This window comes from Otolemur garnettii, unplaced genomic scaffold (assembly GCF_000181295.1).
Source record: "Otolemur garnettii isolate 467f Iridium unplaced genomic scaffold, OtoGar3 scaffold00101, whole genome shotgun sequence".
NCBI lineage: Eukaryota > Metazoa > Chordata > Mammalia > Primates > Galagidae > Otolemur > Otolemur garnettii.
The window spans coordinates 1001981-1028400 of record NW_003852496.1 but is presented as its reverse complement, the minus strand read 5'-3'; the positions used below and the strand labels follow the sequence as shown (position 1 = coordinate 1028400).

The window sequence follows — 26420 nt, the reverse complement described above, 5'->3', positions numbered from 1 at the left end:
AGCTGCATCAACGTCTTCTCCACCACAAAAGTATTCGTAAAGATTTTCATGAGATTAAGAAATCTAAGTTTACACCAGAAAGGCCAACATTTCTCAAACGGGGTTCCTCAGCTGCCAGGCTACCAACAGAGGGGGCTTCCTGACTGAGAAAGCTCGTGAAATGCGATTCCAGCCCTTATGTTCAAGGTGGGCACTCAAGGCCACAGCCTCAGGTCACCCCTGCTGTTGGCCATGGCCCCTGGGCTGCCCAGAATCTATTCCATTTCATAAGGCACCTTGGGACGCTTGCCTCATGGCAGGACTGTGAACCACTGCCTGAGCCTGGACCACAGAGCTCTGATGGGGCTCAGGCCCTGGTCTTTAGTTCATCAAGGACCTTGGTGTGTCACTGGGACAAGGGGTCCCAGCTCAGACTCCAGCAAAAGGAGCACAGCCACAGCTTGGGTGCCTTGGACCACCCAGGGATCTGCTGGTGCAGAGGTGGCCAGTTAACAGTCCCAGGTGCTACTGCCTTTGTGGCAAGCACCATTCTCAGACCATCTAATCAGCCTACCTGAGGTCCTTCAAAGCCCCATGAGTGGCAGAACCAGTGGCACCTGAAAGTCCAGGGAGCTGCTGACCCAACCCTGCCTCCTGGCCTTGGAAACCTCCCCTAACACACCTCCCAACAAGGAAGGCCGGGAGTCATAAGCTTTAGCAAAAATGTTTAATCTCTCCTTAATGTGTGTGTTTATGTACAAGTACTAAATCTGAAGACAGTAAAATAGGAAATAGCAGTATATATACACATCTGAGGGCTGAGCCTGGGCAGCTACGCTGCTTCTGTGAGAAGCCATGGCCAAGGGTCAGCTCAGACCGTCCAAGTGATTGCTCTTCTCTTGGTTTGGGGTTCTGTGGCATTAAAGGACAGCTAGTTGTGGGCTTCATCTTAAAAATATCTTTCTCTCTCTCTAAATATATCGAATCTAGCTTGTGTAGCACCAACGAGGTGAGCCATCAAATCCAGAGTCACCGGGAGGCATACAGGACAGACGCCCTCACAGCAAGGTCAGCCCAGGGGCAGCAGGAGGCCGTTCCAGGCCCTCTGTGGAACACAGCATGCTAGGCTGGTGCTGGTACTCAATGCTGTGGGGCCAGGGAGAGGCGAGTCAGGGTCTGGTGGTCTTGGGCTGCAGAATGCAGGGAAACTCGAGGTATATGGAGAGGCCGGGCTCCCAGGCCAAGGCGAGAGCTGTCCAGGGCACTCCTGAGACCAGACGCAGGAGGCTGAGGGGAAGCGCTGAGTGCGTGGGGTGGGAGGGCTGTGAGAAGCAGGTGGCACAGGTGGTGGTAGCAGCAGCGTCTGAGCCAGGCCGGGAGGGTGTTGCTTTCCCTGCGTTGCAGCACAGGCTCCCTGCAGACGAGGGCCTAAGAGAGCACGCCTGGTGCACAGCACACTCCAACCCCGGTTCCCACAGGACCCCTGCCAGTTCCGGAGCTCAGGATGGGAGCCCCCCGGCAGGCAGGAAGTAACAGTGGGTGCCTGAGCCTGGCTCCACGGATCTGCAGAACTAAGAGGACTGTGGGAACTAGAGTGGACACTGGAGCCTAGTTCCATGACAAGGCAGGAAGCTGGGGCTGGCGGGGCTGCTCGGAGACCTGCTGTACTGGGCAGACTGCACGGCTAGGATCAGGCTGGTCAGCTTGTATGTAAACAGGTACTGCTAAAGTGCTTGCAGCTAGACACGGCCGTGTGTTCTGCGGCAGCCACACACTCCTGCAGGTGCCACTCTGGCAAGGCCAGCAGGCATACCTCCTCCATGACCACTGCTGTCCCTACTACTGGTCCACGTGGACAGGGCAGCCTGGCAAAGCCAAGAGAGGCTCCCCAGCTTTGGCCAGGGAGGGAGGCCTCAGGAAGGGTAAGGGCTGGAAGTGGATTCTGAAGGTGGTGAGCAGGAGCTGAGCAGGCGCTGCCTGATCCATGCAGAACTGGAAGAACCAGGGCTTCAATTTGAAGCCAGTGTCCAGGGAAGACTTCGGGGGAAACCAAGGGTCTCACCCAGGCACAACCAGGCGGCATCAGAAGGGAGGCAAAATCCCAGGGAGCTGACTGGCCTCAGCTCTGGCCACCCAGGTCTGCCCAGGGAGTGAGCCCCCACCTGCAGTGGGCAGGGACAGGGAGAAGAGCTGGGCATGATGGTAGTGAGTGCCCCATGGGGTCGAGGAGCTCCCTGAGTCAGCAGTTCACCAATTTCACACCGACCTCCATGTGAGGGGGCAGCTCCTTCGTGGTCTCCACGCTGTCCAGTCTGGCTCATGCTGCTTGGGAGGGAAGGACCCCAAGACTGGCAGCCCATGGGGGGCAGAGTGCTCTTTCCCTGGGTTGGGGCCGAGGTACCAAGACTTGGTCTGACCACAGTTAGCTGTCCCTTAAAGTCCGTGGGAATCTTTAGTACCATCAAAAAAGTGATCTTGAAAAGGGGATGACCACTTGTTTGCTTTTACAAGTGACCGAGTAATTAAAAAACATAAAAAAGGGTCTAACAACCTCTAGTATTCAACATTTGCAGTTTTAAAAAGATCAACTCAGACTAAACGCTAGCACAGTCATGCATAATCCCAGGCCCTGTGCGCCCTGGACGCTCTCAGGGGATCAGCAAGAAGCTCTTTCCTTTTCACGTCAAACAAAAACAGAGCAAGCTGCGGGCCAAGGGGCCTGGGCTCAAGTGCTCCACTCCAGGGAACTCTGGCCACTTTTTCTGCAACCATTTGGTATTGCTTTCCCACTGCCTTAATTTTCTTACTCTAAATTGTCGTTAAAATTTCTTCTCCTTCAAATAACTATACAGGACCCCACTGGGGCTGGACACTGAGGCGAGCGCCATATATATATATATATACACATATATATATGTACAGGTTTCTTTTAAAAATTTGTTCTCTCTTGCTCATTGAGGGCAGGATGGACACAGCCAGCCTCTAGGCCCTCTGGTCACTGCCAGCTGCTTCCAGCCTGAATGGCTCCAGGCCTGAAATGTGGCTGGAGCGGCCCTGGCCTGGCCTGCAGCCCAAGCAGAGAGCAGCACAGGATTTTCGCCTTCAACACAAAACGGTCCCCAGATGACCCACTGCTCTGGAGGGGTCAGGACACTGCTGAGATGCCACACTGGAAGCTGCTGGGGCAGCAGGAGGGAGGGAAGGAAGGGGGCGTGGTCGGGGCTGCCCTCAGGAGTCCCAGAGGGGAGCTCGGTCCACCTCACAGGCAGCTGCCCTGGCCGGCCCTCACAGGAGGATGTAGAGGGGAATAAATAATGGGAACGTGTGCTCTGTGGCCTGGAGCCCCTGGTCCAGGGTTCTCAGAGCCACAGCCCTGAGGACAGAGAGGGAGTCTAGTCTGTCTGAAAGTCCCTCGGGAGTGGTGAGCGGCGCCAGCCTGCATCCCCTCCATAGGAGGGCAGCAGGCCTCTATGGGGTAAGGTGGACATGGCGCTCTGGCCTCGGCCGCGCAGAGCACGCGGTGAATCTGAGGATGGTGGCGGCACAGAACGCATGGGAGTGCTGGATGCAGACAGTGGGTGGCCTGTCCCTCCCTCCAACCACCAGCCAGTCCCCTAGACACTTAAGACTCTGCAGGCTGGCGGCAGCACAGGAAGCCAAGAACTGCTCACATCCCCAGCCCGTGTCCCGACTTCGAGGGTGCAGCCCAAGCTAGCCGCCTCTCCCTCTGGAGGGTCTGGCTGTACCCCTCAGCCCCTCAAGGCTGTCCTTTGTCCCATGAAAGCCTCTGGACAGCTCCTGCCAGGCAGTGACGGCCCCCAGGGAGGGCTGGCCTGGCCCCTGTGCTCTCCCAGCAGCTGTGGGAGCAGCAATGGCTCAGCAGGTCCCGTCACATCCACACCAGGAAAAACCAGGCCCCCAGCCTGGTGGAACGAAGATGGGGGCCAAGAGGGCACTGGGCCACTGAAGGCCCCTTAGTGCCCCGGGCACTCTGCACGGGGTGAGGGCTGCTGAGGTTCCTGCTCTGCCGCCCTCTCAAGCCACCTCCTGCTGGGTAATCCAGCCAAGCTTAGCCGCTCAGGGCCATCGTGTCCACCACCTGCTCCAGCTTGCTCCGCAGCCGCTGCCGCCGCGCCTGCTCATCCTTCTCCAGGGCCGCTAGGATCTGCAAGGCAGCAGCAGTACCCGGTAACTATGGGGCACACACAGAGATTCAGCCCCCTTGTCCCCAGGACCTCAGTGTGGACAATGACCCGTCATCATTCCTACCCTCGTCTCACAGAACAGTGGCTCTGAGCCCCCAGCCACCTGCCATTGCCCAGCCAGTGCCTCCCCTGGTTCCACGCCCCTCCCAGCAGTGCTCCCCAGAAAGCCTCTGCTCCCTCCCTGTCCAGTTTTATACCCCAGGACCTCCGGCTTTTATACCCATACCTGCTCTGGCATGGTGTCGGTGTCACCACTGAGATCAGCTGCCACCTCCTACTGTTCCTCCCTTCCCCTCACAGGACCTGACTACCTATCCATGACCCCTCCTGTGCTGACCACAGCCTCTTCCTGAAGTCCCCTCTGTTCAACAGATAGCCTCCACACTGACTTCAAGCCCAGAGTTCTACTGAGCTCCTTAGTTCCAATGTCCTCAAACCCAGAGAAGAGCCTCAAGTTCTAGCCTCAGCCCTGGGCCTCCCATAGCTCTCCCAGCCCCCTCCAGCCCACCTCCAGTTGGCTCAGCGAGATGGTCCTCCCCACTTTAGACCCCCAGCGTCCCTGCTCAGGGGGTCTGTACCTAGGAAGTCTGAAGAGGTCCACCCCACCTAACGAACCTTGTGACAGGCCCACTCATCACCCAAATCCTCCCCCGGGGATGATGCTGCCACCTGCCTCCCCTGTACTCCACCCCCAAAGCCCCACCGGAGCCAAAGCAGGTGTCCAGCAGCCTGGATGCTTAAGGGAGGACTAGCAGACCAAAGGCAGAGCAGTGGCCCCCCAGCCTGTGAGCTCTCTACAGCACAACTCACCTCATCCTTGTACTTGGTGATATAAGAGTAGATCTCATGCAAGGCGCTCATGCTGTTGAACTGGCTGAGATGCAGCCGTGACTGCTCAGCCAGGTACGCACTCATGTCCTGGTCGCTGATGGCCGGCATCTTGGCAATGTCCGAGTAATATCTGCCAACAGATTGGGAGGGGGTTGCGCGTGAGCAGGGTAGGGCGGCAAACTGCCCCGCCCCTGCCCCCACTGCCCTGCCCACCTCTCCACCCAGCTCTTGTAGTTGGGGATGTCCTTGGCATAGAGCAGCTTATTGGAGGGCGAGTCCTTCCCCAGCTTGTGCTCAGACGTGGAGCAGGAGTCCATGAAGGTCTGGGCCACCACCGACAGGCAGGCATCCGTGATGCTGTTCTTGTGGATGTCGAACACAAACTGTGGGTTCTTGATCACGTTCACCCAGAAGCGCAGGGGCAGGCTGCGGGGGCAGGCCCAGGCTCACGGTCAGCTGCAATCGAGGGGAGCTGCCCCTCCCTCTGGGCCTCAGTTCCCCTTCACAGAGTAACAAGTGCAAAGTGCCCTTGCTGCCCTCCTGGATCTGACCTCCAAAGTGGGTGTGGACATCTGTGTAGATGGGGAAACTGAGGCCCAACAAGGCTCAGGGCTTCTCAGTGAGTGCCCCCTGCCACCCAACCATGGCCATGCAGCCTCCCCTCTGGTTTCCTGGACCCTGGTGCCCTCAGAGTAATGCTTGAAAGGGACCTGAGCCCAGAGGCACACATGCACGGGCTCTGCACTCCAGTGGGGCTGTCAGGGCCGTACACAGGTGAGCATGAAGCATGCTGCCGGCACTCTGCTACCGTCACCTTTGTCACCACAACTGGCTATCTCAGAGCTGGCCCACTGAGCCTTGTTACTCAGGCTGCAGCCCATACTCACACCTGCATGCCGCTCTCATGAAGCAGAGGCGGAGGCTCCTAAAAGCTGAGGCAGAGGGTGTGCCAGACCCCAGTGGGGACTGGCCAGCTAGAACAGGGCCAAGTCCAGCACTTCAGGGTGGCTCAGCCCAGGCTGCACCTGGCGGTGCCCCAACCCCAGGGGCCCTGAGCATGGCTCCTTTTCAGAGCAGGGGCCCCACCCAGCGCTACCAGTTGCTCTTCCAGGTGTGCCGCACATCGGCGTCATGGATCTGGTGCTTGTCGGCCTGCTCATCTAGGAAGTCAAACATGTACTTGATGGCCAGGGGCAGAGCGGAGCCCCGGTGCGCCGTGCTGAAGATGGTCTCAAACAGGTCATCCACAAACTTCTGCAGCGTGCCCTGCGGGTGGGCAAGGGCACAGAGCTCCAGGGGCTCTGCCAGCTGCCCTCACCTCCTGGGTGACCCGGACAGGTGGCCACCGGAACGAGCTGAGGACAAGGGGCACCTTCCGAGCTTGGCTTCCCCAGGCTGGGCCCAGCTGTCCCTGTGTTCCCCATGCGCACCTCCCCCCGCCCCCAGCCCACCTTGGTGGCTAGCAGCCGAGTCAGGTAGATCTCTGAGACCATCTTGCTGCCACGGTCGCCCTCGCGCTGGTCCAGATGGTCATGGTTCTTCACCAGGTGCCACAGTTTGGTGCCGCTCTCCAGGTCCGGCGTGATCATGGGTGTGCGGGAGCGCAGGCTGTCGGGGCTGCTGGCCGTGCGCAGCATGCTCTCTGCGGCGCCAGACCGTCAGCCACAGCCCACACTGCACCCACCCTGCCTCTGAGGGGCAGCACCCCCACCTAAGCCTCAGGGTCCTCATCTGAAAGCTGCAGACAGCACCCCAGCCCCCCTAAACTTTTCGGGGATGGCCAGTGACACCCAGGAGGTGGCCTGAGTGAAGATGGATACGTGTAGCAGGGAAGAGGCCTGGCCTACAGAACGTGAGGGACAGGCCTTGACAGCGCCCTCCCGCCCACCCTGGCCCACTGCAGAGTCCTGTCCACCCGCCGCCTGCCCTCACCGTATCTGCTGAGGGACTTGGTGAAGGTGGAAGAGTTGGAGATGTTGTAGGCGGAAGTCTGCTTGGGCACCAGTGCCACTGAGGACCCGTCTGTCACCTGTGGGCAGAGGCCGGGGACACCGTGACCATCAAGATGCCATTGTGATGCCAGGCCCCTGCCCACCCATCGAGACCCCAGTGACCACCCTGGTGCTGTGCACCTCACCACTCAGCCTCAGCTTCCCCATCGGGATAGCTCCAGGGCCACTGGGAGGCCCTGCCGGCCCAATGCAGGGCCTGGGGTGGCCCTCACATGCACGTGTCTGCCTCTGTCCCCTTTCTCTCTGATAGGCTGGGCCATCCTCCAGCTCAAGGCTCCTGACCCCAGTACCATGCTGCTGTGGGGCCCAAGGGGAGGAGGTCGGGTCACCTGGTAATGAGCCAGAGTGTTCAGCCTCTTCCAGTCATTGTCGATCTTGGTGGTGACGTCCTCGTCCTGAAGGATGATGCGTGCCATACGGCCTTGGCGCCACTCTGCAGGGAGGAGGGCGCTGGAGGGCAGGGCTGCCGGGCAGCTCTCACCTTGGCACAGAGCTCCAGATGCCCCGCCCCTGCCCAGCACACACAGGCCCACCTGTCCAGACATCACCTGGTACAGGTGGATGGGGCCTGAGGACCCATCACTCCCGCCCGCTGCTCACCCAGGTCCATGTCCCCAGCCTTAGGCCGCTGGGAGTAGGGCACACCCTTGTATACAGCGTCCAGCAGCTTCTCCTTGACCTGGGTCACCGTGTCGCAGTTCAGCCCCTTCACCGGCACCTCTGGTGCATTCTCGTTCTCGGGGTTCACACAGTTCAGGGTCTGTGGGGGTGGGGTAGGCACATCAGCCCTACCTCCCAATGGGGCAGTCCCCGGGCAGGGCGCAGCCGCTCACCAGCGTCTTGTAGTCAATCTGCTGCCGGATGAGCTTGTCCTCGCTCAGGGAGTAGCGCGCCTCGCCCGTGATCGCGTCGATGGGGCCCTTCTCCATCTGCTGCTTGATGGCACAGTGCAGCATGAACAGCGGCTCCCCAGCGCACTCCTGCAGTGGGGGGCAAGGCTGGCTGACACCCCACTTCCTGTCCCCCACCCAGCCCTCAGCCCTCCCCAGTGTCACCCACACTGTCCCCCACAAACAGAAACCGACCACCTTTCCAGACTCTTCTTAGGAGCCAAGGATATGCTTAATCCCAAAGCCCAGCAAATATCCAAGAATATCAGTTAGAAAACAAACCTATCACCCTCCTGAGTACCAATGTGAAAATTCTAAATCAATGATGGTGAGGGGGCACCCAGGACTCCCTTAGCACACCTGCCTTTCAATCATGTTTCCTTTGTGAACTTAGCTTCATTAAGTTAGCCACAAAAAAGCAGCAAAGGGGGCAGACGGGGATGCAGAGACACTCACAGCTCTTCCTGGAGGATGACCAGAGGACAAGAACCCTGCAGGGTTTCCTAAGACCGGACACTCCCAGAGGGTTCCCAGGCCTGGACCTCAGAGGGTAAAAGGAGTGAAGCTACAGACTCGGGGGTCAGGGGAGTGAGACTATTAGCTCAAGGTCACCTAGCCAATAACTAGAGAAGTCAGGATTTAAATCTAGATCCCTCTGCTCCTTAACAGCCAGGTGTCTTCAGAGGAGGCAGCAGGCTCCCATGCCACCTCCAACCACTTCTACAAGGTGTGCCCAGATGGTGCAAAGGAAGAATCGTGGGCCTCAGAGGTGAGGGTGGAGGAAGGCCAGGGACCCCAACCTCACCAAGTCTTCCCTCTCAGCGCCCTCAGGTCCTTACACAATGACAATGGAGAGAAAAGGTGACAGCCTCAGACTCTTCCCTGCCCCAGCCCTGAATGCCTAGAAAGAAACTGCCCAACACAAAGTGTTGCTTTTTCAGCACAAAGATAACAAGTACGGGGAGTTCAGTAAATGACATTAGGACAAGCACTCACCCATGGTGGTAGGGAGATTGAGTTAGATCCCTACCTCACACCACACACAACTAAGAATCACTTCCTAGAGTGACAGAGGAGCTGTAAAAGACAGGAAGTATTTTTTAAAACTTCTTTAATTACTGAAAGAAAAAGCCCTAGAAAAATAGGCAAGGATAAAAATAGCAACTTAGCTTCAAAGAAAAATAAAAGTAGCTGATCAAGCATGTGAAAAGATGCTCATCTTGTTGAAGAAACGCCAGCTAAAGCAACAACCTGCCAGTGTGCACTTCTCAAAGTGGCAAAAGCGAATGAGGCTGATAAAGCAGGCGCTATCCCAGGCCCGGGTAAGATTCTCAGACACTGGACTGGGACCACCGTTCTTGTAGGACACCACAGCAGCAGGTATCACGAGTGAACGTGGCTGAGTGCTGAACTCATTCTCCCGGAAATCCACTTACACATCAACACAGTAAGGAGAGATGGTGCACAGGAAAGCTGGCTAAGGTCTCGGCCCTGGTGGGGAGAAACGTGGCCCTCCGTCTAGCAGCAGTGTGACAGTGAACAGGTGCCCAGGCATCCGCACTGCAGAACAGCATGCCGTGATCAGAACAACGCCTCTGTCATTACCTGTACAGGAGGGCCTAACACTTTGTCCAAGGTGAGGGGGAGTGAGGTGCAGGGCAAAATGTGTGCTACTAAAAAAAAAAACAACACCAAAAAACCCCCTCTCTAAAAAGAAAAAAACTCTACTATTAGGATTTCTTCTTAACATTAAGAGCATGCTCTAGCATAGATATTTGCTTCAGTCCAGAATCCAGCCTAGGAGGGCAGGTGCAAAAACACTAATGGTGTCAGAGTGGAGGCACTGCTGTGTGTGCAAATGTGCTCACATGCACAGGGACCACAGTGCTAGTTAAAGCTTTTGTTTCTACAGACAGCAAGGGATAAAAAAGATCCAGGTTGTTGGTTAAAAAGAATTTGGATTTTGTGGCCGGGTGAACAGCTCATTGCCTATAATCCTAGTGCTGTAGGAGGCTGAGGTGAGAAGATCGCTTGAGCCCAGGAGTATGAGGTCAGCCTGGGCAACACAGAGACTCTGTCTCTATAAAAAATTGAAAAATTAGCCAGGTGTGGTGATGCACAACCATACTACTAGTTATTCAGGAGACTGAATGGGAGGACAGTTTGAGGCTGGAAGTTCAAGGTTATAGAGAGTTATGATTGTGCATTGCACTCCACCCTGGGTGACAGAGTAAGACCCTGTTTCTAAACAAACAAACAAAAAAAAAAACCCCTGCATTCTCAAGGTTCATCCATGTCACAGCATGTATTGGAATTTCCACCCTTCTTAAGGCTTAGTGATAATGCATTGTACGGGTGGAGGACTGTGTTTATCCACTCCTCTGTTAATGGATGCTGGGGTTGCCTTCATATTAGGCTTAGTGAAATGAACCGGTCACAAAAAGATAAGTCTGTGATTCCACTTACGTAGTGGAATCAGGTACCTAGTGCAGTCAAATTCACAGAGACAGAAAGAATGATGGGAAAAGGGGAGTTAGTGTTTAATGGGGCAGTTTTTCAGTTTTACAAGATGAAAAGAGTTACAGGGATGGCAGGTAGTCATGGCTCCACACTCTGCATATATTTGGCACCACTGCACTGCACACTTAAAAATATAGCTGAGATGGTAAAATCTGTCATGTGGATTTTATCACAATAACAAAAATGAGCTACTAAACCATGAAAAGAAATGAAGGAACTTTAAATGCCTATGATTAAGTGAAAGAAGCCAATCTGAGAAGACCCTCATGCTGTGTGATTCTAACTATACGACATCTAAGAAAAGCAAATGCTGGGCAGATGGATGGCGAGTATGGCCAGGGGCTGGAGAGGGTAGGGGAAGAATGGAGGGAGAGGGTGGAGGACGGTTAGGCAGTGCCACTACTCTGTGCAATGCTGCAGTGGTGACACACACAGAGCCACAAAATGCACCACACATACATCAACTATAGACCCAAAGAATCTACAACACCAGGGGTGACCCTCATGTCAACTACAGCGTCACAGAATATACCCTGCGTCCCCTACAGACTCACAGAATACACCACACCAGGGTGAACCCTCATATCAACTATGGACCCTCAGAATGCACCACACCAGGGTGAACCCTCATATCAACTACAGACCCTCAGAATGCACCACACTAGGGGTGACCCTCACATCAACTACGGACCCTCAGAATGCACCACACCAGGATGAACCCTCATATCAACTATGGACCCTCAGAATGCACCACACCAGGGTGAACCCTCACATCAACTACAGACCCTCAGAATGCACCACACTAGGGGTGACCCTCACATCAACTACGGACCCTCAGAATGCACCACACCAGGATGAACCCTTATATCAACTACGGACCCTCAAAATGCACCACACCAGGGTGAACCCTCATATCAACTATGGACCCTCAGAATGCACCACACCAGGGTGAACCCTCACATCAACTACAGACCCACAGAATGTACCACACAAGGGTAGACCCTCATATCAACTACAGACGATCAGAATGCACCACACCAGGGTGAACCCTCACATCAACTATAGACCCACAGAATGCACTACACCAGGGTGAACCCTCATATCAACTATGGACCCACAGAATATACCACACCAGGGTGAACCCTCATATCAACTACGGACCCACAGAATGCACCACACCAGGGTGACCTTCACATCAACTATGGACTCTGTGTGACACTGACATGTCAGCAAAGATGCAACCCTCTGATGGGGTGCTGACAGTGGTGGAGGCTGTGGGGTGTGGGGGCAGGTGCACATGGGGAAGCTCTATACATTGTGTTCCATTTCACTGGGAACCAAGAACTGCTCTAAAATCTATCTTGAAAAAAATCTAGTATCTGAAAAATCTAAAATCTATCTTTACCTCTTGGCCTTGGCCCTGCCCCTGCCTGCTGAGTCTCACTGCTGATGAGGGGGAGGTGGGTCAGTGTGGCTGAGAGCCCCAGTGCTCAGCCTGCATCCTTCATGCACTCCCAACCATGCTGCTGCCCTGCCTCCCACCTCCTACATGGCCTCCCTACTGCTCACTCTGCTCCTTGTCCTGCCTCCCATGTTTCCTATCTACTTACTGTCTCTCCCCACAGTGAGTGATGACGCTTAGCCAGGGGCCCTGCCTGTGCACCATCTGTGTGCCCATCACTATGAGCTCAGCACCCTGCTAAGGGAAAGTGAGTGCCCCACTGGCTAGCAGAGACACAAGGCATCAACTCCAGTCACTGGGGGCCACAAAGACTAGGCAGGAAGTACACACTTAACACACATGCTGAATGTTTCTCCCCTCCTACAATGTGGGTCTGTCCCCCAAGCCTTCAGATCTTTCAAGGGAAGCCAGATACCTGGTCTGTACAATCTACCAGTACCTAAACCACCAGAAGCCAACTCAACTAAATAAAGCCCACCTGGACTCAGGTCCAGCCAGCGTCTGCAGACTGTAACCTCTGGCCTCCACCTGTTCTGTGGATGGCCAGTGCCTGTTGGTAGAGGTGCAGCAGTTGGTCCAAGGGACAACCACTGGGAAAACCCAGTAGCCACCCACTCCCCACGATGGGCAACAGATAGGAGTCCCTGAAAACCTCCCTAGGCTGACCCATTAGTGAGTGCTGGACCCTTAGAGACCCCTGCCCAGGCACCTTCCTCCTCCTTAGCCTAGCAGCCCAGCTCCAGGGTACAGCACAGACTTGGCCTAGAATCTAAACTCCCACACCTGTCCCAGTGGGCTGGGAGAAGAGTGGACAGCCTCAGAAGAAGGGTGGTGGGAGAGGAGCCAACGGTCCTGTGTCCTGGGGGCCAACCCCCTGTGCCAGTGCCTGGCTGAGACCCATCTGCTTTCCATCCTCCAGTGCTGCCCTCTGAGCCCCAGCTCCTACCTCTGTATTCTCTCACCTGTCACTCTGCCCGATACCCACTCTCCTCCTCCAGCCCTTGCCTACCTTGAGGAACTTGTATAAGAGAAAGGTGAACCAGTTGGTCAACATCTTCTCTGCCACTGACTCCGTCCTGGGGGCACAGAACCAGGTAGAGTGGTGTCATTCCATCTTCCCAGCAGGCACAGGGCTACCCACCAAACCTGCCCCACCCTCCACTCCTCTTCTGTAGCTCTAACAAAAGGTCCTGCATGAGTAGGCATCAGGGGATGGCACGGAGACCCCTGCACTTCCCCCTAGAACCTAAGCCTTTGAACACAAAAACTCAGGGCCTGGTACCAGTGAGCCACAGACAGTGCCTGGCACTTCTGGGTCTTCATTATCAACACCTGGTGATAAGGAAGGTGACATCTGAAGCACTTGCTCAGAGGACCTGGGGACGTCTTCTGCCCCTATCCAGCAGGAACCACCATGATAGCACCTCCAGCCCTACAGGCTTGTAGCAGTAGGAGGCCTGGGCCTGCTGCCCCAGAAGCCCCTCCCCCCACAGTGCCAGCCCCACAACCAGAGCAAGCCCCCCACTACAGTCCCAGACCTCACAGCACACCCCCACCATGCCACACCCACAGCGCCCACTGCACAGTCACCTCCGTAGCAACAGCTTGGGGTGGTTCTTGCTCTCTAGGTTTTTCTCAATGAGGTCCGACAGCAGCTGCTTGAGCACACCTGTGGCGTACTCCATCTCGCCCTGCAGCGCTGTCATGATTAGCGAAGCCACGTTCCCGCGGTCACGCATGGAGAAGCTGCGCTGCGCCTCCAGTGTGCGGATGAAGGTCAGCAGGAAGTGCTTCTTGGTCAGCAGCTGCCCGAACAGCGTCAGTGACTTCTCTACATTGGCCTGCACCTATAAGAGCACACAGGCCTGCTGGGACCATAGGTGTGTCCAGCTAAGAGATAGGAGATGGGAGAGGCAGGGCCACAGGACAAGCCTTGCGAGTGAGTGACTATGCCAGGACTCATCAGACACAGGGGTGGGGCTCCAAGCTCAACGGCTGGAAGCTGTGCCCCTCCCTACTACCGTTAGGACAGCCTTTGGCCAAGGAGCCCAAAGGCACAGCACAGCAGCCACCTATGAACACCTGTGCACACAGGGCCAGCAGTGAGGTGCATGTGAGGCCTGGTGCTGCCCTCTTCACAGCCAGGCCTGCAGCAGCTCAGAATAAGCCCGACAGGATGCCCCACCCTGGGTGCCAGGAGTGCATCTACACATGTGAAGGTCTCTGCCTCACACAGCCCAGGGACACAGAAGCCCAGAGAGGGAAGAGGCTTCATCAGGGCCTGCAGCATGGAGGTAGGAAAAAGGGGTGCAGGTCTGGCTGGCTCTAGAGCCCTTACTTTCTCTCTTGTCCATACCAAGGCTTGTCAGGGCAAGAGGTTCCCTACCAGGCTGTGCCCATATGCCACTGGTGTCATCCAAGTCCCAGCCAGGTAGACAGGTGGCAGCCCAGGCAGACACACAGACACAGCTAAGAGAGATACTAGGACAGAGACTAGAGTGTATGGAACCCCCGACAGGGCAGCAATCACAGGGAAGGAGATGCAGCTGGAAGAAGAGACAGGAAGGCCCAAGAGGGTCTTCTGCCAACAGAGCCACATGGGAGTGGGCTCCCCAACATCCAGGTGTGCAGAGATGGGGCACCTTTATCCAGAGAGTATGATTCAGCTGACCTGAGTCTCTGGTTGTTGTTAGCTGGGAACTGAGCCTCTGGCCTGCTGATGGAAGGGCCCCCAGAGGACCTGGTGACAGCCCCTTTACTTATCAGGCTCTCTGCCAACAACTTGGGTGCTGCCAGCATCTACAGAGCAAAGCCCAGCTCTCTGAGACGCCCATGCTATGTCACCTGTGGCTCCCACCCCAAATAGCACCTACACCTCCTAGCACCCTGCCTGCAGCCCTCAAAGCTTAGTGTCCAGAGCCATCCAGGAGACCAGGCTGGCTGAGCGGCAGATGAGCCTAGCCAACGGATGCAGGCCTCAATGAATCGCCCCAGGGAAGTGCCAGGAACCCAGACTAAAGGGTGGTTTGCTGGGCTGAGGCTGGGGCCAGCCCTCCTGTGGCACTGTAGGGAGCAGAGTTATACTGGCCAGTCCTTGCCCCAGCCCTGCCTGCCAGTACCCTCCCCACTTACAGGCTGAGGGTCCTAGGTGCCCTGGCTGCCACATGCCATTCAACTGTCCACTAGCTGATGGAAGGGCCCCCAGAGGACCTGGTGACAGCCCCTTTACTTATCAGGCTCACTGCCAACACCAACAAAGGCACAGCATAGCAGCCACCTCTGAGCACCTATGCACACAGGGCCTGCAGCCCTACCTCCATCTCCTTGAGCACAGGGTGATCCTCGATCCCAGGGAAAAGCACACGCATGGCATACGTCCGGTAGTCAAGGAACGGGATGCCGGCGCCATCCAGGTCATTGGTCAGCTCATGGATGTCCGTCTGCAGCTCTGCGAAGGCTGTGACCAGATGTGGTATCAGAGGAAGCCCACCAGCTCCCCAGGCTGCCCCACTCTCCCTGTGGCTCCAGCTCACCCACCTCTCAAGGCCAGGCTGAAAGCCTGGTTCTGCCACTTACTGAATTTATGACCTTAAAGAAACCACTTTGCCTTCCTGTGGCTGAGTTTCTCTAGTCCAAACATAAAAAATCCTCTCCCTCCCTTAGCTGTAATGGTATTAACCAGAACAGGAGCAGAGGGGACACCAGCACCAGAGCCAGGCTGGGCAAGGCCTCCTGCATCTCGTATCTGTCATGTAAAGGTGGAGCAGCTCCACAGTGTGGCTCTGTGGGCTACCTGGGACAGGAAGGTGTGGCCAGGTATGAGCGGGGGGCTGGGCAGCAGAGGTCCCAGGGTTGCAGGCTGTCCCCAAAGCCCCAACATCTGCCACACACACACCCCAGGCCCAGTGGGCCCCTCTACACAGCCCATTTCACCCTGCTCTGAGCCAGCTCTGCCTTTCAGGAACAAAGGCAGGCAGGGCAGTGGGCAGGCCCCACAGAACATTCCAGAGCTGTGAGCTGTCAGCCCTGCGGCAGACCAAGGGACACACTATCTGATCAGCAGCCAGAATAGCACCAGCAGACTCTGGAGATTTCTGGCAGATTTAATTAAGAGCCAGGGCTTCATCTCCTGCGCACTGCTGCCTGCCAGGTCTGGTATCTCCACCTGGCCAGCCCTGGAGTGGCCACCAGCCACCACACTCACACATGAGCTGACAGACATAGGTACCTACATGCCAGCCTCACCACCCAGGCTACCTGTCCCCTGTTTTCCCAGGACTGTCCACAGGGCTGGAGGCTGGGTGAGCCCCAGCAATCACTGGGCCATTTGGGAATATCCAGGACTTGAGGGGCTCCTGGGATGGAAGACTCTTATGTTTTAAGACTGGTCAAGTTCTGGGCTAGAAAGACGCCTGAAAATCAGTGGAGTCTATAGCACTGGGATTTCTGCTGCCCACTCCCTCCCACACCTGGCCACACCTTCCTTTCCCACGTGGCCCAAGGAGAACAAGGCTTCAAGCTCTGGCCTGCAGCAAAAACACTGTTAGTGTCTGCTGCCTACAGCTGTGAGCACGCGCTAATTAATAGCCACAAAGTGCTCAAAGTCTCGCCTGGCACCTAACAAACGTTCCATAAGTGTTGCTGATTATCAACGCTGCTCCATTCCCATCTCAACAGCCAAGAAGACTTCTGCGCTGGAGTTTGGAGAGGCCACGGCAGAGTCAGGGCCCCCCAGCCCAGGCTGGCTAAGCACCCACAGATACCAGCCCTGAGCTCCTCCCTCATCCCACTAACCACACATCCAGCCAGAGAAGCCAGTTTGGTCTGACGTCCGCCACCTAGGGCCAGGGCTGCTATTGCCTCCAGCCCAATGCACCGACTGAGGAGCTGGCCCTAGCCACCAGCCTGGTAGCCCAGGGCCTCTGTCCTAGGTCTCCATGGTTCCAGACCGGCCCCTATCTCAGAGCCCACCTCCCTATTCCCAGCATTAACCCCTGCCCCACCCCAACCAATTGGACCACAGCATTCAACACACGGCCAGGGAGTCTGGAGATGCCAGCCTGGAGTCAGGCCTGGCTCTAACTCTGGCTCACAGCCTCTCTGAGACGTGTTAGCAGACAGATGGCCCCTGGGGCCCTCCTGTGCTCCACATAGAACCTCTGTTCCACCTTGGGGCAACCATCCTAGCTCTCCCTGCCAACCCTCAAGCTGCTGTTCACCTACCTCCTCTGAGCCCACAGCCAAAATATCTGCAGCTCCTGCCTAGGGCAATCTACCACTCTCTCTCTGGGCCCTACCCCATCTGTTCCTGGGTGTCCAGCTGCCCTTGGTCAGGGGCTTTGAGGAAGCAGGCCCAAGGAACAGAGGAAGGTGAGGAGGTGTGGCTGTCAGGGACAGGCTCAGTGACTATCCAATGGGATGAGCACACCCAGGAGAGATACTGGTGCCTTGGAGAGAGGAGCCCTGCCACAGACAGACTCCTGCACACAGGGCAGGAAGGCCTGCCACACTCTGGGCTCCCCTGCACAGGGCCCCCATGTCGCACCCTGCTGCAGACAGTCTGAGCTGATTTCTGCCACGCACATGAAAGGAGACAACACACAAATTAAGAGCAAGATGTGGCCAGACCCTCTCCCACAAAAGCTCTTCAAAGACAAAGGCCAGCCCAGGGACCCAGGACAGGCAGGGCTCCCCCTCACTGCACGAACACATGTACACACTCCACCACCTCCCCCCCCCCGAACTTGGAACCAGCTGTGTCTGCCATTCAGGGCACCCAGCAAGATGGGCACTGTCATCGTGCCCGTTCTACAGATGAGGAGAATGAAGCACAGGCTGCAGCCCTGTTCAAGCACCTGTCCTCTCCCTGGGACCTGGACCAGCACAGCTAGCCACTGGGCACAGCATGAACCCAGCTGGAGTGGGTGGGTGGGACAGACCTTGGCTCGGAGGAGGCAGCTGCCCCAGTGGGCCCTCAACCCCACATCCCAACCGACCTTCCTTGCACTCGAGCGCCACTCGGGACTCCAGGTTGTCCATCTGGAGCTGCAGCCGCTTGAGCGTGCGGTCAGCATCACGTGACTTGCGCTTGTATGCAATGAGCACAGCCACGATGACCAGCAGCAGGAGGCCCCCGCCACCACCAATGCCCACAGTGGCGGGCAGTGTCAGCAGGCTGTCCGAGTACATCTGCAGCATGCCAGGGGAGAACTCGAAGCCACCGGCCCGCACCTGCCGAGGAGTGGATAGAGGCCACTCAGGAGCCACCTGTGCTCCTCAGCAGAAGTCCTTGAGACCCCCCTAGGGCACCTGCCTGAGGGCAATGTCTCACCAATAGGGCCCACAGGGGGCAGCAGGGGTCAGGATGCAGAGACCAGCCAGGGAAGCCCCAGGGCTCACAGAGACTGAGTGGGAGGTGGGGAGGTGGTCTGGGGGGCTCAGGTAGAGGATGATAAGGCTTGCACGCCAGCCAGGCCTGCCCTTGAACCTGGTGTCCCTGGGCTGGGATCCCGAGTTGAGGTGTCTTGGCAGGAGGGTGAGGGACGCACCGTGACCTTATGCTGCCCTGTGAGGTTGGGTGATTCGCACAGCAGCTGTGTCTCAGACACGGTGAGTGTACAGGGCGTAGAGCCGATGAGCACCGTATAGTTGAGCCGGGAGTTGCCAGGTGCTGGCGGTAGGAGGTTCCGGCCCTGCATGGAGTAGGATGAGTCACAGCTCAGGGCTTTGCCCAGCCCAGCCCACCCCACACCAGCTCACCTGGCCCCAGCCCAGCCCACCCCACACCAGCTCACCTGGCCCCAGTCCAGCCCACCCCACACCAGCTCACCTGGCCCCAGCCCAGCCCACCCACACCAGCTCACCTGGCCCCAGTCCAGCCCACCCTACACTAGTGCACCTGGCCCAGGCAGAGGGGCAAAAGCTACCTACCTTCAGAATGAGTGGAGAGCTAGGCTTCAGCTCCAGGAGCCCAGTGGGGCTGAGTGGCTCCAGCACGGGGTCAGGGTAGTACAGGAAGGAGGAGGAGTTTAGCACCAGCAGGGCACGCACGTTGTCCATGACAAAGCCCAGCTCCTCAGGCCGCTCCCCCAGCTCTGGTGGGCTGCGCACGGGGTTGTCCACGGAGGGCGCACGGCACAGCATGGTGGTGTCGTTGTACACCATGCAGCTCTGGGGACACATGGCACAAGTGCGCTGGGCCGGCCCTCGCACAGCAGCAGGTGGTGCCCTGCCCATGGCTGCAGGCCCTCCACAGGTCAGTGCCAGGCCCTCCCCTGCACCAGGCAGGGGTGCTGTAGCCTCAAGGCCTCAGGCACACCCAAGGCTGGCAGGAGCCAAGCAGGGGCAGGGGCATCACCAACAGGAGCCCCAGCCCAGGCAAAAGCACAGATGGCAGTGGGGACAGTGAGGCAAGTGGCATGAGGAGCAGGAACTCACATTTTCCCTTTCAACGCCGCCATACTTCGCCCGGATTCGGGGTTCACGAACCGTGGCCAGGTTGGTGCCTGTGACTGTGAGGAGGGTCCCACCACTAGGACACAAGGGATTGGGGGAGTCACTGCATGTTGCCAGGGGCCAGCACAAGGCTCAGGGCAGACACATGGCTGACAACTCAGCGGGACAGGGCCCACCGCCCCCAAAGACAGCAAGCAGGTAAAAGCTGTCTGCACCAAACTCCCTGTGGTGCAGAGCAGGCAGGAAGAAGAGCTACCAGGCCCCAGATAGAAGCTTGCAGGCTGGGCCTGGTCCCAGTGTGAGGGACAGGGCATGGGTGGCCGGGCCACAGCCTCCCACCTGTTGATGCTCCACTCAGGGTCAATCCTCAGGATGGTGGGGTCCTCTGTGTAGTTGTACTTCACCTCAGGGTTGGTGAGCTGGGCTCGGTTGATGTTGACGACAATGGGAGTACTGCCAGGGCTCTGCCCGGGGGGTGTCAAGCACCGGATTTCCCGGGAGTTCCTCCTGGAGGGGCCAAGATGGACAAGAGGCAGTGTCAGGAACTTGTGCAGAGCTCACGCCCCTAGAGCTGAGCATCCAGGTTCCCTCACACAAGCCACATGAAGGCAGGTGAGGCACTGAACCTCCAGGCCTCACTGCCCGTCTGTAGAACAGGACCTGCCTCCAGTGGGCTGTCCACAGTCGCCGCAACACACCCTCCCAGGGCCATGGAAGTCTGGTCCTAGTCTTGGGCCTGGCCTGGCCTTCTCTTGCTCCCAGCCCCCTCAGGCCTGCCCTGACCTCTGACTCCCAGGTCTGCTTCCTGACAGCTCCCATGGCCGAGGGCCCTTGCCTCCATGCTCTCCGGACAACCATGGCAAGGGCTTCACACCCCTGGCCCCAGCCTCTGCCATGGTATCCAGTAGCAAGTCTACTCTGCCACTGCTGGAGATGGTCAGGGAGGCCAGGCCAGGGCCCTGACCTCTCCCACCTGTCCCAGGCTCCTCTCTCTCAGCCTGTGATCCAAGGGGGTCCAGGGCCCACTCCTGCTGCCCTGAGGGTGGCAGCCTCCTTCCCTCTTGATACCTGTAGTGATCTGAAAAACAGGACTTTATCACCCACCCCTGGGCTGTGAGGAGACTGAAAGAGCTGGTGGGGCAGGGGTAACTCTGATGGGCAGGCCGTCAGGTACTGCCCCCTGGCCTGACCCTGCTCCTTCACTAACAGCTGGGGGCCCTGCAGCTGCCAGGCTGCTCACTGCAAACACCAATGATTATGCTGATAACGGGTAATTATCACAGGAAAATATTTAAAGGGACGTTCCATTATCAACCTTAATCTAAAATTATTCACTTCAAGCCTCAGGGCTTTTGTTAAGATTTCTGTTTTCTCTTAAAATTTTGTTTAAACACTTCTTACTTTTCACCCAAGGGACTCCCACTGCTCCCAGGGAGGGGTGAGGGGAGGAGGAGGCCATGTTGTGCCCACCCCTGGGGCCGAGCCCTGCCCACCTGCCTGCCCCTCTTCTCCCACCTCAGAGGTAACCCCTGTTTCCATGGTAACCTTCTCCGCCTCTGGGTTTCCATAGTGATCACCCCAGCCAGGCTCTCCATGCCCCGTTGCCTGGGCAACAGCAGCGGGAATACAGCCACCTGAACCAGGAGGAGGTGCAGCCAGCCCGACCAACCCCGTACCAGGAGAAGGAGCAGGGCCGGCCACCAACAGACACAGCCACGTCACTGCCAGCATTCAGGTGGCTCCCCTCGATGCCAATCCAGGTGCCCCCTGACAGAGGCCCGCGGGAGGGGCTCACACGGTAGAAAGTTGGAGTCTGCAGGAAGAAAGGGCTTGGTGGAATTCCTGGGAGGACACCTTTGTGGCCACCTGGTGACAGTCTCCACTCTGCCTGTGTGCATGGCTAGCTATGTCCACATGCCTTGAGCCGGGTCCAGCACAGCAGGAGAGAGACAACAACTCCCCAGCCATGGAGAACAGGAGCAGAATGTGGCTTAACAAGGGAGCCCCAGGGAGGACAGGGGTGTGGCCTATGGGCCTAGGCCAGCCCCTCGCCCAGGAGAGACCACAGCAGCATGCCACGGCTGCCTTCTTGGAGCACAGGGCAGAAGGTGAGGCGGGACTCACCACGAAAGTGAAGCGCTTGGGTGACAGGGCCCGGTAGGGGGGAGAGCAGTCCCGGACGCACACCTCCACCAGGGCGTCGTGGGCCCGCACTGTGCTGGCGTCCCCAATCTCACACACGATCCTAGGAGCACAGGCAGGCCTCAGCAGCTGTGGGGCCCTCCCCCGTCCCAGCAGGCCCATGCCCTCTGCCACACGTACTGCTCGGCACTGATGTACTCGCTCTCCACGGGGCTGCACGGCACCTTGCCCACACGCACGCCCAGACGCACATCCTCGAACCGGAGGCCCAGGTTCTCGCCCGTTATGGTGAGCCGCGTCCCTCCCTGCCTCGGGCCTGTCTCGGGGGACAGCTGCGGGGAGGCAGAGGTTGAGAAGCCTGCGTGCCACCACACCCGGCCCAGGTGGGCCATCCTGCTGGTGAGGGACGTGGCAGGCAGGATGGCACTGGGCAGGTGGGTCTGGCCAGGGCCTACCTTGAGGATCTTAGGGTCGGCACAGCGGCTGCTGCCATGGCGGGCGTGCATCCAGGACACAGGCACGTCAGCTGGGCAGTTGTGGCGCAGGGAGCAGCGGCGCTCGGCCACGCACCAGCCACACTCAAAGCGAGGGTCGGCCTTGAGGCAGAGGCCACAGCTCTCACGCAGGGCTGGGCACTTGTAGAGGTGGGCTGCAGGGAGGGGTCATGGTCAGCTTGGCCCCACCCACCACCCCACCCTGGCAGGGTCTGCACTCACCCTGGATGTTCTGGGGGTTGTCAATGACAAAGTTGCCGTTCCACACCACTGACAGGTTCACGGGCAAGTCACTGATGTCATTCCCCTCATACGAGTACTGTGGGCAGCAGATGGCACGGTCAGGCTCTGGGGTTGCAGGCTACTACCTCCAGACCACAGTGGAGGGTCAGTACTTCCTGGTTGGGGCCTGCATGCCCCTTGCCATCTCTGGGACTGGCCACTGGGAATGGCTTGGCAGGGCCCAGAACCTAGGCTCCTGAGTGAGACTGGCATTTCCAGTCTGGAACCTGACATTTCACAGCAGCTACTGCCCACCAGCCAGCTGGGGGGCCAGCTTCTGCAACCTCCTCAGCTCCCCCCACAAATAGGCATACCCTATACATTGGCTCTCTTCCTAGTTCCACAGCCCCTCCCCACAAGCCAAGCCTCCATCCCCAGCAACCATGTGAGGTGCACTCTGCTTTCCAGGGTCAGCCTCCATTGAGACCTCTCCTCCGAGACCAGCTGCAGCCACAGGAGCCCTCAGCCTCCCTTGAACCACTCCCTGCAATGAGACTGCTGGGAAGCCAGGACTCCCAGCTGAGGCCCACAGACAAGCACCAGGGGTGTTGTAAGAACTTCAGTATCTTCAACTGAGTGAAGCTGGATGGACCAGGACTGCCCTGAGGTGTGAGATGTGTGTGTCCCCCATCACATGGGGCCGGGTCCTCCAGTCTCTCCCAGACCTCTCTGGAGCAGGCCTGGGCTCAGCTGTGTCCCATTTTCTCCACTGATGACCTCAGCTCCCTGCCTGTGCTTGGGAGAAGCAAGGAGCCCAGTCTTTCCAAGTGGCCGCCCAGCAATTCATCATTATTTTATCTGCAGGAATTTAATTGGATCCTATCAAATTCCCTGATACTCCTGCTTCCCTTTAAACACAGCTGAAGGAAAGATAAATGTGGACCTGGAGAGAAGGGAGGGGTGGGAGAGTTGAGGGAGATGGAAAGGAACAGAGACAGACGCTTCATGGCAAGGGAGAGGACAGTGTGGAGACAGGGGCCCGAGAGATGCAGATGGGAGGTGCAGGGCAGACGGGGAGCCAGTGTCAGAGAGCGGGAATGTATGGAGAGGAAGGCAAGCAGACGGAATTCCAGAACAGCCATGGTGACAAGGAGTGACCCTGATGGCCAACCTGCAGCCTGCCCTGCTCTGGGAAGCTGGCTGTGACCTCCCTGCCCACCCTGTTAAGACAGATGAGGGCTCAGCCAAGGGGCCACAGAAGCCAGACCACTGACTTTATCAAGGGGCATTTTAGAGAGTGGGGCCCAACCTAAGCCTTGGCGACAGCTCAGGGACCAGGTCAATCCCAGGAAGAGCCCCCGCTCACCTGACCACACCCTTCCTGAGCAGATGGGAGAAACTAAGGCCTGCTGGCTCGTCATAGGGAGCCAGAGAGCACAGGGCTGGGTCCCCATCACTAAACTCACCAAGCTCGAAAACAGAGCTTTCAAAGTATTGCTGAACTAGATATGAAGCACCAAACATGGCCTTTTCTCCGGCACATAGGCAGTGCCCATCTGGGCATGGCTAGTACAGATTGGTGGGGCCATAGGAGTCGACAGGTTCCAGAGGCCTGACCTTGGCCTTCTTGGGGCAAGGTACCCACAGCTGGCAAACAGCTAGCTGTTCCCCAACATACGCAGACCTGCCCCTCAGCCCAGGACATGGAGACACACGCACGTGGGAGATGCTGCCCACGTGTCCCATCAGGTCTTGCCGCCGAAGTCCACTCCCAGGGTGCCTCTGACTCGTCCCAGTGGCTGACCACCTGTACCACCCTTCGTCAGCAGCACATACCAGGTGGCTGCCAGCCTGTGCCACACCACCCCAGCCTGCTGTCGCAGCCCCTCACCGAGGAGTTCTGGCACTGCAGACTGGAGCTGTTGAAGCGCAGGGCAGTGACCCGGGCCGGGCTGCCCGGGATGTGGAACAGGCACTCGTACCCACGCTGGCCTGACTGTGGCTGCGGCAGGTTCCTCGCGGCCAAGGTGATGGGCTTCACCACACCCACTGGCACGTAGATCTGGGTGGAGGGCAGGATCTGTGGGCAGTCCTGGAGGCGAGAATGCTTCAGGTGAACTTGGGAGCAGCCTGGGGTGCCCCACTGCACCCCAGGCTGCAGTTTGTGTATGGATGGAGCATACACTCCTCCTAGCCCAGCCCTGCTGTGGCCACTTTGTACACTGTCACACCAAAGCCCACAGGGATAGCCAGCTGTGCCGAGGGCTGCACACTGACCAGGGCAAGCCCTCTCCTCTCTGGTCCCAAAATACTCCATCTGGGCTCTAGGACCCCGTCATCCTGGGGACTGAACAAGCCTCATCTGGGCCACAGCTGAAAAGGCCCCTGAGGAAAAGCAGGGGAGAACTTGGGGCTTGAGCTCTATGCTAGGAGCCCAGGGAGTCTAAAAATAGCCAGAGCTCAGCAGAAAAACAGCCTGGGACCCCAGGGCCCCTAGCACCTCAGCAACAATAACTGATGCAAGGGCCCAGCTTTCTTGCAGCACGGCTGCTTCCAGCCTCCAGAGGAAACAGGCCCTCGGGAACACCGCTGAGCCAGGCTTTAAATAGGGAGGCTGAGAACAGGCTGTAATCCCCAAGCCTCCAGCAGCTCCCAAGGAGGGCACAGCACAGGAACAGCTCTGCAGAGATGCTAGGGGCCCCAGGAGAGGATTCTGGCTTAGCCCCCAGGGGTCAAGGGAAGCACAGCTCAGAAGGCATGGCCAGGCAAGCTGACCACCAACTGCTGGGTCTGCAGGGATGCTCCCATGTCCGCTGGAAAGAGGCAGGGAGTGGAGCTTGCACCTCCCCAACACAGCACATACAGCCCCAGTGGGGAAGCATCACAGGCAGGCTGGCCTGCACCTACACCAGCACTTCCCTGGCTGTTAGGTGCCTAGCACTGCTCACTGAGACTCAGGCTGGAGCTTCATCATGACTGGGAACACACTGGGCACGGCACCCTGGGCCCAGCCATGAAAAAGGGGTCAGCTCAGGACCCAGCCTGTATGAAGACTGAGGACAACCACAGAGAAGCCTGGGCCTGCTCAGTGCCTGTGGTTCCAGGAACGCTTGTGGCCAGTGGCAGGCGGCCCAGGGCAGGTTCCCCTAGCATGAGGCCCAGCACTGCCCCCACCGCACTACAGCATGGGTATAGGCAACCCCTACCTGCCCACCCTGTGACCTGAGGATGGCACAGGATGGCCTGGCCCCTGGCCACCTCTGCCCTCCTAGCTCCAAGCCACGCTGGTCCTCTCCAGGCGCCACTCCCACCTCGCTCCTACCCCTACACCTGCCACCTCTTCCTGGTATCAGCAGGGTATCTGTCTTCCAATCATGGATTCTAGAACTCAGGAAGCAGCCAGAGAGGACAAGCTCGGGGACCTTCTGGGCCCGACTGCAAGTTGGGCCTGAGCTGAAAGTCCACTGACCACCTGACTCCACAGACCCCACTCTGGATCTCCCTGAGCCAGTCAGTCCAGAGCCACTGTCCAGTGGTCCCCAACACAGTCACCTGGTAAAAAGGCCAGAGGTCCCTTTGGGGCAGGCAGGGAGAAAGATTCACACTACACATACTTGACAACACAGCAAGGTCCTTCCTCCAGGGAGCCCAGTCTCCCCTGCGTGCAGGGTTTTGGGGTCTGTAAACTGGCTCGGGTCTAGGGGATGACTGAGGCCCAGAACCTACCCTCACTACTCAGCTCATCACACTCTGTTCCTATGACTTGGGACTCTTCTCCTCACAGGGACCAAGAAAGAGCTAAGTGGACTGCCCACATCCTTTACTGCTGGGGATACAGTGACTTGCCCAGGGTCCAGCCTCTCATGGCATCTCTCAGGCTGGCAGGAGGAGAGGTCAAGGCATAAGGGACAAGGCTAGGGAAGAGGGCGGGGACAGGACTATCCTGGGGAGGTGCCAGCCACACCTCTCCATTCAACAAAGCAGTCTGACAGTGGCACGCCTCATAGGGAAGTTCTAACACAGCGGTTCTCAACCTTCCTAATGCCTCCTAATGCCGCGACCCTTTAATATAGTTCCTCAAGTGGTGATCCCCAACCATAAAATTACTTTCGTTGCTAATTCATAACTGTCATTGCTACTGTTATGAATCACAATGTAAATATCTGATATGCCAGATGTATTTTATTGTTACAAAGGGATCACAACCC

General features: G+C 57.7%; 1 protein-coding gene across 1 annotated transcript in view; it reads right to left on the bottom strand.

The window, feature by feature from the left end:
- Positions 1-2533: 2533 nt before the first annotated feature.
- Positions 2534-26420, bottom strand: part of PLXNA1 (plexin A1) — a 47435-nt gene continuing 23548 nt past the window's right edge. Inside the window, exons 10-32 of the mRNA XM_003796184.3 lie at positions 24104-24304; positions 22213-22309; positions 21952-22145; positions 21677-21828; positions 21479-21599; positions 21031-21167; positions 19694-19861; positions 19337-19430; positions 18830-19069; positions 18448-18591; positions 17896-18130; positions 15214-15356; positions 13490-13746; positions 12909-12975; positions 7861-8007; positions 7628-7787; positions 7357-7460; positions 6948-7044; positions 6467-6657; positions 6112-6281; positions 5229-5441; positions 4995-5145; positions 2534-4144 (exon numbers count right to left, since the gene is read on the bottom strand). Of these exons, the coding sequence (XP_003796232.3) occupies positions 4049-4144; positions 4995-5145; positions 5229-5441; positions 6112-6281; positions 6467-6657; positions 6948-7044; positions 7357-7460; positions 7628-7787; positions 7861-8007; positions 12909-12975; positions 13490-13746; positions 15214-15356; positions 17896-18130; positions 18448-18591; positions 18830-19069; positions 19337-19430; positions 19694-19861; positions 21031-21167; positions 21479-21599; positions 21677-21828; positions 21952-22145; positions 22213-22309; positions 24104-24304 (3579 nt within the window). The 3' untranslated portion in view covers positions 2534-4048. The remainder of the gene's footprint in view (positions 4145-4994; positions 5146-5228; positions 5442-6111; positions 6282-6466; positions 6658-6947; positions 7045-7356; positions 7461-7627; positions 7788-7860; positions 8008-12908; positions 12976-13489; positions 13747-15213; positions 15357-17895; positions 18131-18447; positions 18592-18829; positions 19070-19336; positions 19431-19693; positions 19862-21030; positions 21168-21478; positions 21600-21676; positions 21829-21951; positions 22146-22212; positions 22310-24103; positions 24305-26420) is intronic.